This window comes from Buteo buteo, unplaced genomic scaffold (genome assembly GCF_964188355.1).
Source record: "Buteo buteo unplaced genomic scaffold, bButBut1.hap1.1 HAP1_SCAFFOLD_128, whole genome shotgun sequence".
In the NCBI taxonomy this organism is placed as follows: domain Eukaryota; kingdom Metazoa; phylum Chordata; class Aves; order Accipitriformes; family Accipitridae; genus Buteo; species Buteo buteo.
In genome coordinates this window covers 152,088-168,926 of record NW_027439292.1, presented here as the reverse complement: position 1 = coordinate 168,926, position 16,839 = coordinate 152,088, and the positions used below count along the sequence as shown (strand labels likewise).

The 16,839-nt window shown below is 52.1% G+C and overlaps 1 protein-coding gene across 1 annotated transcript; it reads right to left on the bottom strand.

The window, feature by feature from the left end:
- Nucleotides 1–14,918: 14,918 nt before the first annotated feature.
- On the bottom strand, nucleotides 14,919–16,204 carry LOC142028053 (uncharacterized). The gene has a single exon (XM_075022161.1). The coding sequence runs from the start codon at nucleotides 16,202–16,204 to the stop codon at nucleotides 15,185–15,187; it is 1,020 nt and encodes a 339-aa protein (XP_074878262.1). The 3' UTR covers nucleotides 14,919–15,184.
- Nucleotides 16,205–16,839: the final 635 nt, after the last annotated feature.

Here is a 16,839-nt window from a genome sequence, read left to right as displayed (position 1 = left end):
CGGCAACGAATGATCATGGTGGCTACCAGCAGAGGCCAACTAACTATAGCCGTACGTACCTTACCCTGATGTAACCAGACAAAGGGCCACTCCGGGCCGTCAGTACTCTGTATCAATACACCGTGGCAGCTCTGACCGGCTACAAAGAGCCGCGCATCAACTGATTGTGTGGGTTGAAACCTTTGCAAGCCCCACTGCTGGGCCCGTTGGGCTATATGTTCTAGCAACTCACGTTGTGCTGGTAATAATGTACGTGGTGTATTCAAGGGCTCTCCCCCGTTAAGCAATTGGTACAGGAGGTCCATCTCATCCGCAGCAATGGGAACAAAGTTCCTTAACCACAATAGTTTGCCTACTAACTTCTGGGCATCATGTAAAGTACACACTGGGTCAGGGACCAGAAAACTTTGAGCAGTGACCGTACGAGGTGTTATTTGAGTGCCTAGATAACTAACAGAGGGCCCCATTTGTGTCTTGTTAGGGGATACATGCAGCCCGTATTCACTTAGCTGCCGGACTGTCCGATCGTAGAGGTGCTGCAGCATAGACTCGCTCCGATGGGACAGTAGAATGTCATCCATGTAGTGCATGATGGTGGCCTCCGGGTAGTCTTGACGCAGTGAGTGTAAGGCCTTACCTACCGCAATCTGACAGAGAGTTGGCGAATTCTTCATGCCTTGAGGGCGCACTGTCCACTGATATCGTTGCATGGGCGCCTGATGATTTCGCTCTGGGATAGAGAAGGCGAACCGTTCCCGATCATCTGGGTGTAAAGGAATACTGAAAAAACAATCTTTAATATCAATTACAATGACACCCTGTCCTTTCGGCACAATGGCCGGAGAAGGTAACCCTGGCTGCAAAGCCCCCATGTCCTGTAAGCAGACATTAACCGCTCGCAAATCATGGAGGAGTCGCCACGCGCCTGATTTTTTCTTTATGACAAATATAGGAGTATTCCATGGACTGGTAGAAGGTTCCAGATGGCCCATTTGTGCTTCCCTATGCACCAATTCCACTACTGCCGCCCTCTTCTCTTCAGTCATAGGCCACTGCTCCACCCACACCGGCTTATTCGTTAGCCAGGTGAGCTTCAAGGGACGGCAGACAGCAGTGGCCACCACTAAAAATCCGTGGAAAGGCGACACCCCCAACGTTCTAGGCAGCAGCGCCCAAGGATGGCTGTCGGGACTGCCGCCACCATCGGATTACACCACGCCACTCTCTCCGCATCTGCAGTAGTTGTAGGCTGGGCAAGAGTGATTTTTACCAAGGCTGTACTCTTTCTTGACTCTTGCGCCCCCCCCACCCCCAGGAGTTGCCCTTGCGTGACGGTGGGCCACTCCGGGGGCCAAATATGAATCGGAATCACAGTAACATCTGCACCTGTATCTAACAGGGCCATCATACTAACGCTTCGTGGAAAAAGAGGTGGTCCCACCTCTAGCGTGATCACTTGTTCTGGACGGGTATTCATGCCCATTGTCAGCGCTATCAGAGTGTCAGCAGGAACAGATGTTACTTGGTCCTGACCCTGTCCCTGTCCGTCGGCAGTTAGCGCCACGGAAGCTTCGTGTGATCCTGAGGTGTTGGTGTTGGGCCCTGTGCAAAAGCCGTAGGGGAGGGCGAGGCCCCCGTCCCTCCCCCCGAACCGTTTACCGACTGCGATCCTTGTTGTTGTCGCTGTTGCTCTACAACCCCCTGCTGGACCCCGGGCGCACGGCAGTCTCGGGCTCGGTGCCCGGACTTGCCACACTTCCAACAACGAGTGCCGCCCGCCCCCGCGCCCTGGCCCGGCCCTTTGGGTTTGGTAGCGCAGTTCCTCGCTATGTGGCCCTTCCCCCCGCACCGGTGACAAACGCCTGCACCCTTGTGCAAAGCCTGCTGCAGGGCCGACACTATCGGTTGCGTTTCCTGTTGTTGTTCCCTTTCCAGGACATGGCGAATCATCTCGCCCAGCGTGGAACGCGCTGGCAACTGAGAGAGTAGCGTCGCAGTCTGCGGGTTAGCCTGAGCCTTTGCACATTCAATTATAATGGCATCTTTAGCAGTCTCTGGAATGTCTGCAGCCTGCATAGAAAGCTGAAGCCGATCCAGAAAGACAGTAAATCTTTCGGCAAGCCCCTGGCGGATCTTCACCCAGGGGGGGTCTGCTCTGTCCATAGCTGCGACACGTCTGAGTGCGGCCATGGCGGTAGTCGCGACCGCCGCAAAGTCACGTCCGCGCATGCCCTGTGCCTGCGCCTGTGGCGTGGCGAATGGCCCTTCCCCCATGAGCTGTTCTATGGTCACTCCCGCGAGATGATGATCAGGGGCCTGGGCGTCGGTCACCACCTTAACGCACTGAGCTCGCCATTCCTCCTTAAACAACAGCAGCAAAGATGGAGGCAGCACCCCTCTCATTAACTGCATCACATCATAGGGCGCTACAGGCGTTGCGAGCAGGCACTCAAACAAAGTGAGCGCCTGCGAGGAATTCACTCCATGCGCCTGCACTGTGCTTGCGAGTTCTCGAACGGTCTTTATATCAAAAGGCATCCATGCATACCCGCCCCGTGACGCAGCCCGAATTGGGAGAACAACCGGCTGAAACTGAACCCCTGAGAGGCAGCATTCCTTGGCCACTAGTCGCCAGTCCGTACCTTTCTGGGTGCCTCCTTCCTGGGTGTCCCCGGCCCCCTGCGTAGGAGGCATTAACGGCACCGTACGCTCCGCGTTCTCTATGACCCCCTCAAGCCTCTGTAACAAACCCCTCAGCCTCTGTAAGGCGTCCTGTCTCTCCGTTGCCTGTCTCGGTGGCACGCTCCCCGAGGGCTGCCGGATCACGCTATCCAACCCCTCCTCATCGGAATAATCAGAGTCTATAGCTGCTGGTACCGCGCGCCAGTTTCGGAAGGGCCCAGCCGAGGGATTAACCCGTTCCGGCCCAGGAGCGGCAGATGGCGCAGTTGATGGCGCAGCAAGAATAGGCCCACCAGGGCCAGGCCCCGCAGGCAAAGGCGCAGCCAGCACAGGCCCAGTAGGCCCGGCCCGCGCAGGCAGCGGCTCGGCCACCACAGGCAGAGGCCCGGCCCGCGCAGGCAAAGGTTCGGCCCGCACAGGCAAAGGCTCAGCCCGCACAGGCACGGGCCCGACCGCCGCAGGCAAAGGCTCAGCCACCACAGGCAAAGGCTCAGCCCGCACAGGCACGGGCCCGACCGCCGCAGGCAAAGGCTCAGCCACCACAGGCAAAGGCTCAGCCCGCACAGGCACGGGCCCGACCGCCGCAGGCAAAGGCTCAGCCACCACAGGCAAAGGCTCAGCCCGCACAGGCACGGGCCCGACCGCCGCAGGCAAAGGCTCAGCCACCACAGGCAAAGGCTCAGCCCGCACAGGCACGGGCCCGACCGCCGCAGGCAAAGGCCCGGCCCGCACAGGCACTGGCGCAGCCTGCGCAGGCAGAGGCTCGGCCGCCACAGGCAAAGGCTCGGCCGCCGCAGGCACTGGCGCAGCCTGCGCAGGCAGAGGCTCGGCCGCCACAAGCAAAGGCTCAGCCCGCACAGGCACGGGCCCGACCGCCGCAGGCAAAGGCCCGGCCCGCACAGGCACTGGCGCAGCCTGCGCAGGCAGAGGCTCGGCCGCCACAGGCAAAGGCTCACCCGCCGCAGGCACTGGCGCAGCCTGCGCAGGCAAAGGCTCGGCCGCCACAGGCAAAAACTCAGCCTGCACAGGCAAAGGCTCGGCCGCCGCAGGCAAAAACTCAGCCTGCACAGGCAAAGGCTCAGCCTGCACAGGCAAAGGCTCGGCAGGCACAGAGTCAACCTGCATAGGCTCGGCAGGCAGAAACTCAGCCTGCTCTCCCGGCAAAGGCGCCTGGTTTCCCTCGCCGGGGGGTGGTTCCCCCGCTGCTACAGTTTTTAACTCTCTCAGCTTCTTGAGCTCCCCCTCCGGGGGCGTTCTTTCCTCCCATTCCTTCACCTGACGGTACAAATCCCCCTTAACATCCCCGCCGGGAACCCAGTCCAGGAGGCATTCCCGCAACTCCTTCAGAAGATCCTGCCGTAACACCTCCCATGCCCGCCGCAGAGAGGGCCCATCCAGTCTCGGAGGTACCGTCTCCACTGGAAAAACCCCTATCTCCGCCGCACCCTCTGAGTCCACGCTATCAGTCAGAGAGGAACCGCTCCGCGAGCCCCGCTCCACAACCACCCACTCCGTCTGATCTTGTCCCACCGTCTCTGGGGGCACTGTCCCCCGTTGTTTTCGAACCGGCGCTTCATCCGCAAACAGGATAGCTCGCGCCGCCGACCTGCACTCCCTAGCCTTTTGTCCCACCTTAACTACCCCCTCCACCATGTCCCAAGCTCGTAATCGTTCCGCAGCGCCGTGCTCACCCTCGAGCGCCGACTGAAGCAACATCTCCCGAACCACTCCCCAATTTGGGGGACTAAAAACTTCTGTGGGAGAACTCATCCCTCCCCGGCGCAGCACCCATTGGATGCATTCGCCCGTGGGGCCCCTCCTAATCGTTCCTCGGGCACCCACCTCATTAGCCAACCCTTTCAACACCTTAATCACTTGCGCAAGTTCCATCGTCGCCTAGGCAACCGATCACGTCGGGGTCACCACTATGTAGCATTCGCTACATATCAAGGTGCCACGCTTAGATCACTGGTCGGCCCGGACCAGGGAAAGAGACAGATAACACACACAGTGTGAGCGCCAACTTCCAGCTTTTATTGCGCAGTTAATTCCTTTTATACTAACAAGGGGAGGTGGGGTTACAGGTACATCACAAGGCTGCGACTAATCCTCTAACTTTCCGTGACAACGCGAGATCTTCCGAACGCCGACCCCTACAATGACCCAGGGTGGGCCTTGCGAGTACCAGAAGCAGTATACCGCATTAATAGCCGGTGGGGGGCAAATGGCTGCCCCCGACTCCTAGCATTCTGTCCCACACCTCCTTCTATTGTTCCAGGGACGAAAGGTGGCAAAGACCCTGCACACTTGCTCCACTATGCTGGACAACCAGTATTAGTGGAACTACCCACTGTGGGGCAAGTGCCCCTAACCCTAAAGACACCCCTTAACCTCTATTCCTGGGTGGCCACAGATGCTCATGGGAAAGAGCATCGTATCAATACCCGATGGATTGTCCCATCCTTTTAAGTGGACCTTCATGTTTTGAATTAAAATTGCTCTGATGTTAAATGGCTGATAAGAGTATGTTTTTTTCTGTATCCCACTAACTGGATTCTAACAAGCATATTAGTTAAGATGCACAATATAAACCTAACCCTCTGTTACAGTACTAAAACCATAGTTGCTTGATTGCTTGCTTATGTTTTTGTTACTCTGACTAGTGATGCTGTGTTGACTTCTCAGAATTCCTGAGTTGGGGGGAGGACACAGAGAGCTTGACAACAGACTGCGTTGGAATTCTTGCAGCAACCCCTACGCCACGTGAGAGCAAGAGGTCGCTATAAATTTATTAGCCTTTTTACACACAATGAACACATTCTGTTGATCTACGGATGCTTTAATCAGAGCAATCCCAGTCAAGAGAGCTTGAAGTTTAAGGCTAGTTTGTATGCATCTATAATAAGTAACACATCCTACACATGGTCTGTATGAGGTTGTTTTACAGAAGCTGCATGGGCGCCTTGGAGAGTACACCTCAGCTTCTCGGATGGATTCCAATCACTAGCAGTGCTACTTGACATCTCCCCCAATCCTATCCCTCTAATGATTTTTTATTTTTGTATATATTTTGCAGGTTATCAGAAGCCCACGGCAAGACTCATGTTTTCACTTGATGAGTGGGTCATTATCTGTATTGTTTGTTTGATTCTCTTTGTGATATTCTTATGGTTTAACAGGGAAAGATGGTTTGGAGCTCCTTCCTCCTTGCCTTTCTTAGCTTTGGAGCATCTGGACAAGGAGAAAGGACCTCCAATTTAGCTTGGGAAGTGATACAAGGATTCATACATGTCTGGAATAAAACGGATCAAGGGATCTGTATTCAGATTCCTACCTCTACCGAGCAGGGGATTAGATTCGGTTTGATACCTGTGAAGCTCAATATTGGAAAACGTAATATGACCAATGGCATTATAGGGTTAGTAGATGCTCCCTTTGAGTATCAATACCGAAGTGATTACACCTCCTCTGGTAGATGGTGGCGAGATGAAGCAGCCTTCTATGAGATCCCTCGGGACACGGGGTGGCCTGACTTAATAAACAAAACTTGTAAGCGATGGAGATTGGAGGTCAGTCGCGAAATTGGTACTAGTCATAGCCCACCGTGTCCTCCAGGATTCGAGGAATCCTTTTCCAGACGATTCCCACCTTCTCCATCCTGGTGGAAAATAACAGGCTGCCCTTCCTATCACAATATATCTTGTAATCTAGTGCCCTTTTGGCCTGCTTCCCCGGAAATTACCCCTTTTGAATTACAATATAATGTAAAATGGGATTCAGCTTGGTGTGTTCACATACCTGACAGAAAGGGACAATATCCTTCAATGGATAGTGCCCACACTGCTTGGGGATGGTCAGTGAAACACATGTTAAAAAACCAACCTCTTCACTTATTAAAGAAAGAATTTGTGGGCACACCTGACCCCAATGATGCCCATTTGTTAAACTGTACCCACATTGTAGATTGTACCACAGGCGCTGGCAATCCCATCGAAACATGGATCAGTTTGGAAGTTAGAACCTTAATTCGAGATATGGGCACCTGTTGGGGATATCCTAATTTTGGATACCAAAACCGGGATAACCAATGTAATCAGATCACCAATAATGTTAGTATCTGGCTAAGATGTGGAATTCCCATTAACCACTTCCCAAGACATACGGTGGGGGAGGATAATCAAATACCTCGGGGAGACGCAGCTACTTGTCAAAACGCTTTGTATGCTGCCCCTGAGGGGACCGTCTGGGGGTGCTCAGATGGGAAAATATACTCGCACTTGAATGTTATCGAACAGGCTGGATTGCAGTGTGGTTTGGGAATTCCTACTATGTGTCCCAGGCAAATCTTTGAATATACCACACCACCTATTCACAGGAAGAAACGAGAACTTAATGACCCAAGTAGCGCCCAGAAATGGATTCAAAGCATTTTAAAACCTGATTATTATACTTGGGGACAGAAGGTTTCGTTAGAGCTAGAAGCATTCTTTGCACCATCTGGGTATATCGTTCGGCACCAATGGGTGCTAGAAAACCTAACTTGGCAAGTACATGTATTAAGTAATTGGACTCGATACGCCTTTGGGGAACTAAATCTCCAAGTGCAACAGGTATCAAAAATGACATTACAAAATCGTCTAGCCTTAGATATGTTATTGTTAAAAGAACAAGGTGTGTGTGGTATGTTGAACTTGACTGAATCTGAATGTTGTATTACCATTCATAACGCTACGACTTCCATTGAAGAAGCCCGGGCAAAGATGAAGGAGATTGCCGACCAGACGAGAGAACTCTTCCACGCAATGCAACCAGCTGACTGGTTTGATGGCTGGAATCCAAACTCATGGCTACTTTCCATTTTAGGATCCTTGGGACTGACGGGATGGGGAAAATGGCTTGTAAATATTGGACTTATGATTTTAATTGGATTTGTATGTTTAATAACAGGCCTTGCCATAGTCAGATGTATGATTAGCCGCTTACTATCCTCAGCTGTCTCTCTCTCTTCTCCTACTGTCCGCTATATCAAGATCACCACAGACGAAGATGATATCAAAATCCAGCGACTGTTTGAGCCACGGGGTGGTGTGACGGTCTGACAAATTCAAATGTCTCAAACATCCACTAAAAGAACTTTGGTGGACAAAATGACCTCTGTAAAAATGCTGGAGTTTTGTGAACAGGACAATGTGGACAGAGGAGAGGGCCCCATGGAGGGGGGTAATGCACTGCTCCAAGGCCCAATTCCTTATCTTGAGTGACCAGGAGAAGAAGCACGATTTATGTCTTCCTGGAGGGAGAGGGCTCCACGGAGGGTGGGCCAAGGCCCCAATTACCAGGAGAAGGAGCACAATTTATGCCTCCCTGGAGGAAGAGGGCCCCATGGAAGCTGGGACTGTGCTTCTATTTTAAGTGGTCATGCCAGCAGGCCACAATGAACACCCCCCCGCCCCCGCCCCAAAGCTCACTGATCGATTCCAGTGAACCCCAGGTGTGGGAACTGCGCATGTTAAGATCATCAACTAACACTATAAAAGAGGAGAGAACAAATCCTCAGCGCGCGCCCGCCGGAACTGGACCTCTACGCTGGCTGGACCAACGCTGGACCCAGGACTGGTGAAACCCTTCTCCTCTTTCTTTCTCCTTTCTCTCATTCTCTCTCTCTCTCTCCCTTCTCTCTTTTCCACAGTCCCTACACCTCATCCTTTGAAACATAAACCGTTGACCAAGTCTGAGACTAGGAGTGGATCTAGCCGCCCCTGAGCTCCTCTTTGAGAAGGAGTCCAGAAAGCAAGGGGGTCTGCTCTGAACCTCGTGACTCAACGGGAGGGCTCCCCTTCTGATACATTTCATGTTCCTTTTTCCATTTCATTTTTCTATACTTCCCTCTTCTTCTCAAACAGTGGCTTAATGACACGTTGCAAGGTTCATATTAACAAGTTCATGTGTATCTGGACAAAGCTAGCTAGGTTGAATAAATGTTGATTGTTGTTTGAACTCCCCTGGTGTCGTTTCACCTTAATTCTGACAAAGGAAATCCACGAACCTGAGTCGCTCCAACTTTGGGACGCGACACAGCTATTTGATATATTTGTGGATTAAACGGATTAAAGAGAACATGATCGAAGCTGGCAATGGCAAAACTGTCTTCACTCCTGGCAGATGGGAATGGATAGTGGAAATAACTATAAATCACCACAATAACCCCAATAACTATAAATCACCACAATAACCCCAATAACCATAAATCACCAAAATAACCCCAATAACCATAAATCACCAAAATAACCCCAATAACCATAAATCACCACAATAACCACAATAACTATAAATCACCAAAATAACCACAATAACTATAAATCACCACGATAACCCCAATAACCATAAATCACCACAATAACCACAATAACCACAAATAACCACAATAACTATAAATAACCAAAATTAGGCATTTCTGCCTAAGGGAGGATTTCCAGCCTTCCGAGCCACCCGGTAGGACTCAGAGTTATGTTTTTTTAAATATTTGTTGGTTTTTTTTTTACCTTTCTCCTCCCACAGCATGTGAGGAGAGAGGAATCGCCGTCCTCCCCGCACCGCCCGCTCCGCCAGAACCCCCAAGGGCTCAGCGCCGCAGAGAAGGAACAGGATTCTCCCCCCAGAAGAGAATCCGGACACGGACGGACGGGTTGATCCATCCCGATGGATCCCGGTTTTCCCAGAAACGCCGGGGAAACAGCCCCAAAGCCCCTCGCATCTCCGTAGCCCCTGCAAACTCCCCTTAGGCACCCAACATCTTAATGAATTAATTCATCTCATCTTAATGATTAATTAATTAATCGATTAATTCATTCATTGATTAATTCTTTTTGTCTTCCAGCTGCCGTTTGCAGAAGGTGAAATCCCTTAAATAAACTTAACCTCACTTAATTAACTTAATAAACTTAATAAACTTAACCTAACCCTAACTAAAGGTTAACCCTAACCCTAAAAGGTTAACCTGAAATAAATCCCTTGGAGAGGGAACGGATCGGGGCTTCATTTATTGGCTTCATTAATTATTGGCTTAATTAATTGGCTGGGTCTTCATTTATTGGCTTAATTAATTATTGGCTTAATTCATTGGCTGGGTCTTCATTGAAGCCTACGGGCTTTCCCCAAGGGGGATTCAACCGCAGCATTTATTTAATTACTTAAATTAATTAAATTAATGCTATTTAATTAATTTTCCAGTCCGGGGAATCGCCCTCCCGCCTTCCCACCGTCCCCCCCCGTTCCCACCCGAGTCCCGGCAGCCCCCCGGGATTTGGGGTCGGGTCGGATCCCGAAGCCGGAGGGCTCATCCCAGCCGGGTGGGAACCCGGATTTGGGGGCGGTTGGGGGGATTTTGGTGTCGGGGGGCGCGAAGAAGGTCGGATCTCACCGTGGGGCGGGGATTTGGGGGCGAATCTCGTTGTTTTGGGGCGGGGAGAGGCCGGACCCCCCCTTGGACCCATCTCTATGGGGCAGGGAAACGATCGGATCCGCCGCACGACCGCCGGATTCCGACGCGGGGGCGATAATTCGGGGGGGGGCGAAAACCTTCCGGGGAAAGTCCGGGAGAGAGGAACGACCGCGATGTCTTGGTGGGGGGCTGGATCCCCCTCCCCCCACCCCATAGATCTATAGGGCGGAAAAACACCCAAATTTTCTACCTCCTCCTCCAGGGGGGGTCCTGATCCCGTCCGAATCGTGGACGGCGGCAGCTCCTGTCAGATCGGCCGGAGGGGGAGTTTGGGGTGGGGGTGGGGCTGATGGTGGGCACGCCCACTGCCGCTCAGGCTCCACCCCCTGGCACGGGAAGACCCGCCCCCGGGACGCTGAGTCCTTCCCCTGGTAAGTTTAGGCCTATAGAGCATTTAGCCCCACCCCCTGATGAATAAGCCCCACCCCCAAGCCAGAAGGACACACCCCCGCCTTGGCTCTGGCTTCTGGGCAGGGAAGACCCACCCCTGGGATGCTGAGTCCCGCCCCCAAGGATTTTAGGGTTATGGAGCATTAAGCCCCGCCCCAGAGGTGTAAGCCTTGCCCCCAAGTCAGGAGGACACACCCCCTGCCTTGGCTCCGCCCTCTGGGCCGGGAAGACCCACCCCCGGGATGCTGAGTCCTCCCCTCGGCAAGAGCCTTTAGCCCCGCCCCCTGTCAAGAGTAAGCCACGCCCCCTACCAGAACACACCCCTTGGCCTTGGCTCCACCTCCTCGGCTGGGAAGACCCGCCCCCTCCCCTCTTGGAGACCAGGGTGCTCTTAGCCCCGCCCCTGAGACCTGACCTGACCACCTGCCTGTAGCTCCGCCCCCTCCAGCTCCCCCTGCCCCAATGTTCTTTTGCCGCCCCACCCGAGGGGCATCCTTGGCCCCTCCCCGAAGGCGTGGCACCGCCTCTTGGTGTAGCCCCACTCCTAAGGTGTAGCCTCGCCCCTTAGGCGTGGCCCCGCCCCTTCAGCCACCCCCCATCCCTTTTTAAAGGCACATAGCCCCCCCATCTCCCCAAGGGCCTCTCCCCTCCCTTTTTAGGACTTAGCCCCGCCCCTTCCAGACCAAGCCCCGCCCCTCAGCCTTAGCTCCACCTCCAGGGCGTGGCTCCACCCCCAGGGCGTAGCCCCACCCCCTGGGTAATCCCCCCGTCCCTTTTCAAAGGCACACACACCTTAGCGCGCTAATTAGCAGCGCTAATGAGGTGGGTGGGGCTTGGGGGAAGGGGCGGGGTCTGTGGGGGAGTGGGCGGGGCCTGGGGTGGAGGGGCGAGGGTACCTGGGGGGGTGTTTGCTTGGGAACCCTGCTCCAGTGGTGTGAAGGTGGTGGGCGGGGCTTGAGGGGGAATGGGCGGGGACTGTGGAGAGAGTGGGCTGTGCCTGGGGTGGATGGGTGGAGCCTGGGGGCTCGGGGCGGGGGCTCGGGAGGGGGGACTTAGGGGGGTGAATGCTGGGGAACCCTGCTACAGGGGTGTGAATGTGGTGGGCGGGGCCTGCAGGCAAAGGGGGTGGGGCCTCTGGAGGGAGGGGGCAGGGAGGCAGGGCCTCTCTTTCCCTCTCTTTCCAAGGGGGCGTGGCCACCTGGGAGAAAGGAGGCGGGGCTTGGGCGGGGAGGCGGGGGTCAGGTGGGGCTGGAGGTGGAGCTGGGGTGGGGTTAGGGTGAGGGGGTGGGGCCTGGCAGCTGGTGGGTGGGGCTGGGAGTGGGCGGGGCTTCCCGGGGGAGGCGGGGGGAGCCCTCGGGGTCCTCCCTGGTCCATTGAAATCGGGATTAAACGGCCCAAATCGGGATGAAACGACACCGGATCCGATTCGACCAGGGGAGAACTGGGGTCCCGCCGGAGGCCAGGTTGGAATCGGTCCAACTGAAATTTGGGAATTGGGAAATTTCTCCTAGAAAAGGGAAAATCCTGGGAGCGGCAGGGCTGCAGCCGGGGACTGCCCCTCGGGTCGGGGCACGGCCAGAGGGGAACTCCTCGAGGGAGAGAGCCCTCCGCTTTTCGGGGAGCAATCGGCGCGTTTTGGGTCAGCGCTTGGAAATCTCCAGGATTCTGAAGTCGGCTGGGCAGGACTAATTCCCCTGACATCATCGAACCTGGGGTTTATCAAATGTTCCTGGAGTTCTAACGAACTTTTTGACAGAAGAATAAATCCGAGCTTTAACACCTCTTGGATTTGGTTCTGTAACGACACCCTATAAATATTAACACCCTATAAATATTAACAAAGGAATCACTGACCAAACCATCTGCAGCTTCATGGATTCCTGCAGGCAGACTTCCAAGATTTCACCTGGAAAAAATAAAAAAAAACAGATTTGGGTCGCTCCAAGGAACCAGAAGCAGATGGTTATGAGAAGGATGGAATAATCCACCCAGTGTGGATTTGATGTTCTTTTCCATCTTTTGCTTTTCGAGCAGTTTTATTGAGGCGTTCGGTGAGCACAGAAGGAACGGCTCCGATGGTTGGCGGTTCTACCAGGACTGGCTGTCCAGGAGAAAAAACCGGTTCTCCGGGACCACTGAGGGTCTGGGGTTAAAGTCAAGGGTTTAGGACAAAATGCATTCAGTTCGGGGCAGCCATTTCTCCCCCGACAATTCTTGACCTGGGGAACTGCATCCCAAAGGCGTTCATGTTCCCAAGGCCGTAGGGACCGACTGGGTTTCCCCCAAAGCATTTCAGTTAATGAGGTTTTCGGACAAAGTCGAAATTCCACGTTGCTCTGACTCGGTCCACATCAGTGCGATGATTTGTGCCCCCCATATCAATTAAAACTGTTTTTTTCTCTGGCCCTACAGCCACAGTAATCGATAAATCCCCTCCCCAATGGAAGGTGAGTTGTCTTATCAACATCCATCCTCCATTTCTTATCAACATCCATCCTCCATTTCATCTTCGGGAAATGGAGGATCTGGTTTCCCATCACCTTGGTTTCTTCCTCAGCTTCTTCCCCGAGGTCTATCCATAGTAGGGCACTAGGGGCTGGTTCCAAATTGACTTTTTGCCATTTTTGGACAAGTTTCTCCAACTTCTGGGTTGGAAGCCCATCCGTTAGATCTTGGGGAACACCTCTCCGGAGCCCCAGTTGCCACCATTCCTGGTGGCTTCGGGACTTCCCTCTCCCAGCATCCCATTTGGAATCCTGACTTCTCTTGACCGGCGCTGACCACCCCTCACCTTCTTCCGTGGCTCGTAGGGCTTTCAGGTCTTGGCCAGGATCCACCCATGGGACCATATTTCCTCCCAAAGTTAATGAGCTCTTGGGCTGCTTCCCCCCACGTCCACACTTTTCTCCAGCGATTGGGGGTCGTTCCTCCCTCTAGAGCAGCTGGAACTCCGTCTGCTCCAATTTGGGATCTTCCCCTGGAGTTTGATCCCAATGGGTTTTAGAGCTCTGGAAGTCCTCGGATTAGAGAAGTCATCCATTCTGGATCCACAGGCATCATCCTTGGAGAGCCCTGGTGAGATTTCAGCTCCTGATCATCCATCATCTGCCAACGAGCCACCTTTTGCCCATTTTCTACCGATTTCTACCTATTCTAGCGAGGGGGTCTCCCCTCTCCAAAGGGTTCAGCCCCCCGGCCCAATCTGCTGCCCTCGGTGTCAACGACCACGAGGCCTGATAATTACTGGTAATTAGAAGCACACCTGTAACATGTATCCTTATATAAAATAAGGATATAAATACATATCATGGTATAGATTTAAAGAAGCACCAATGTTTAGTTAACTTGGGTGAAACAAAACCATTCCTGAAGAGGAACTTTTTTTTTTTTTTTCATTTTTAAATATATAAAAAGCATTTCTCTTATGAGCTTTTATAAAGCACAAAGGATTATCTTTAGATGTCACAGCGGAAACAGCTTCAAAACTTCTTATATGTGACTCCCTGAAATGAATCTCGGCTGGCCTAATTTTAGCCAACAGCCTTTCTCTGCAATTGGCTTTTTTATCTGCAATTTTTGGCTTGGAAGTTACAATTTATTATTCCAATCTTTCATCAGCTGCCTGCCTCGGAACTGTGTTGTAATTGTTTGATTAGGTGTAATAAACTGACTTTCCTACCTGCAACACGCTGTAACACAGAGACATGCAACTTACATGACGAACATGATGCATTATTGATATAGGCATTATATAGGCATTATATAAGGTGACATAAGGATATAAAATAAGGATATAAAAACACCCCAGGATCCTTCTGCTTCCTTCTCTGACAACAAGATTCCATCTCCTCCTGATGACGAGACTCTCCAAACATATTCCGTTTCTGATCGCTTTGGAGTCCGTGCAAAATCCTTCCTTAATTTTGCTAAAACTCAGTAAATGGAACCTGTTTAGTAATTGACGAGAAGGAAATAAGGCGGACACCAGTAATCCAATATGAATCAAAACATAGTGCCAACTTTATTGAACAGTGTGTAGCTTTATATATGTCTTGGTGCTAATACATTCCAAACACAGCCTGGCTATAGGTTGAACACGAAAAGGTCACATTTGCATAACACGCCTACTTGTGGCTTCTTGCTTGCGAGGGAATTCCCCTTTTACCGGTTCTAGCCGGCCTTGCCTTAGTTGTTTTTCTTCTTCAAGGACGCTGTGACCTTGCTGAGCTTCCCCCACAGTTGTGCTGGGGCCTAGTTCGGCCCAGTCATGTCAAGGCTGTTAGCAGTAGCCCCCTCCATGCGAGTGTCATTCTGTTGGCCCACTAGCTGCATATAATCCCAATGACCCCTTTCTGCAAGCTATTCCCCGACAATTCCCCCTTTTTGTTTTTGGGCCAACAGAATGTTAGTTTGTGTCACTCGTTCTATACTTTTCCTAATGCAGGCATAAGCAATGCGTAAAATAATCAATACCAACAATACTATACCTATAAAGCGTAAGCCTTCCTTTAACAAGCTAAGCAACCAAGGAGAAAGTCCACTAAAGGCCGATTGTAGCCACTCATCAAAGGGATTCACATTCTTAACAACTCTCTGAGTGTGAGACTCCAATCAAGCCAACTTTTTGTGAATGGACGCACTATGGTCAGAAAGATTAAAACAACACATTCCTTCAATGTCTTCACACCCGTGACCATGTGCTAACAACAAGAAATCAATGGCAGCACGATCTTGCAAGAAGGCATGACGCAAACTGTCTTGATCGTGCAGCAATTGTGACAAAACCTCTGTGGTGACATTGGCTTGTTTAACCGACCAGCATGTCAACCGTTCCAGCTGTTTGAGGGCTTGAGCTGCAGCCAAACCCGGAAAAAAGGCCGTAGCAAAAATGTTGGCCGTCGTAGACCACAATTGAACATCATCACGACAGGAATCATCCAAAGGCACGCCTCGTTTAACACGACGTGTTCTCTTAGTCAAGTTCAGCCAGTCCCTTTGATGCGGGGCAAAAAGGGTAAGTTTTCCCAGATAACACGGTCCACCATATGCGTTTTTTGGGATGCCCTGCCAAGCTCTATCCCCACAGATCAAAAACACATTTGGGGGAAGAGCTTTTGGGGTGTTGTTGTTCCACAATAAGGGCCCAACTACCGATGGCAGTGGGCTATACAGATCAACTGCCCCGTAGGCACCTAATGGCAGAGAGACATTATAGCCGTCAAGAGTGGTCTCATTGGTGCCGCAAAAACCTGTATCCCATGGCCTGAAATTGGGCCCTGGCGATACTTCCGTCCAGCCTGACTCGTTCCATCTCTTGTCTGCCCGCGCATGAGGCTGAGTATCACCGATAAAGGTTTCAAACCCGTTCCTGCCACTAAACCTATCACCGAATGTGACACACGTCTGAGTGTGACCTTTGGACGTTGACCCCACCGCTTTAGCACCCAGCAATTCTAGTTCTTGTGGATCCCAGGGCAAGGTGGTGTTAAGAGATCGGATTAACGTGGCAGTACAGCTAGCTACGGTGGGAGGAGAGTGACAGTTATTAGTAGCATAGGCAGCAAAGGCAGACTCTTCAACACCAGGTATACCCACGAGGCACGTTTTAAAGGGGCTAGTGGCTGACTGCATACTCAGACAAAAATCTAAATTGCCAGTATGATTAGCCCAAGTCACCCACATATTGGTTCTGTCGTTCACCCTGTAGACGGCCCGTGTCTGCGTCGTCAGAAGACACATCTCTAACAATGTCACGGTCAGGATGAACTCGCTGGCTGGCCGCAGGGCGCGTCCACCTCGCTGGTACCCATAGTGATCCTGTAGGTGCAAGCACACACATATGACCCCTTCCAAGATACTGAACCTCAGCCGGACCCTGCCATTGTCCAGTCTTTGGGTCCCGATAGTGTACAAACATTGGGACTCTTTTGTCCAGCTGCTCCTTTGGGGCATGCAGAACTACTGGTGGGGAATCACTTTCACCAAAAATACACAAATGATTTAGGGTAAACAATGTCACAGCCAGTTTCTCCTGAACATCTGATATTTGAGAATATTTTAACAAATACCATTTTAAAGTTTGGTGTGCCCTCTCTATAATACCTTGACCTGTTGGAGAATTGGGAATGCCTCTGACATGGTGAATACCCCATCTTTGCATAAAGCGTCTTATCTTTTCTCCAGCATAAGCTGGACCATTATCAGACTTTATCTGTTGTGGAACCCCCATAACAGCTAGGCAAACTGTCAGGTGCCTCTGGACATGA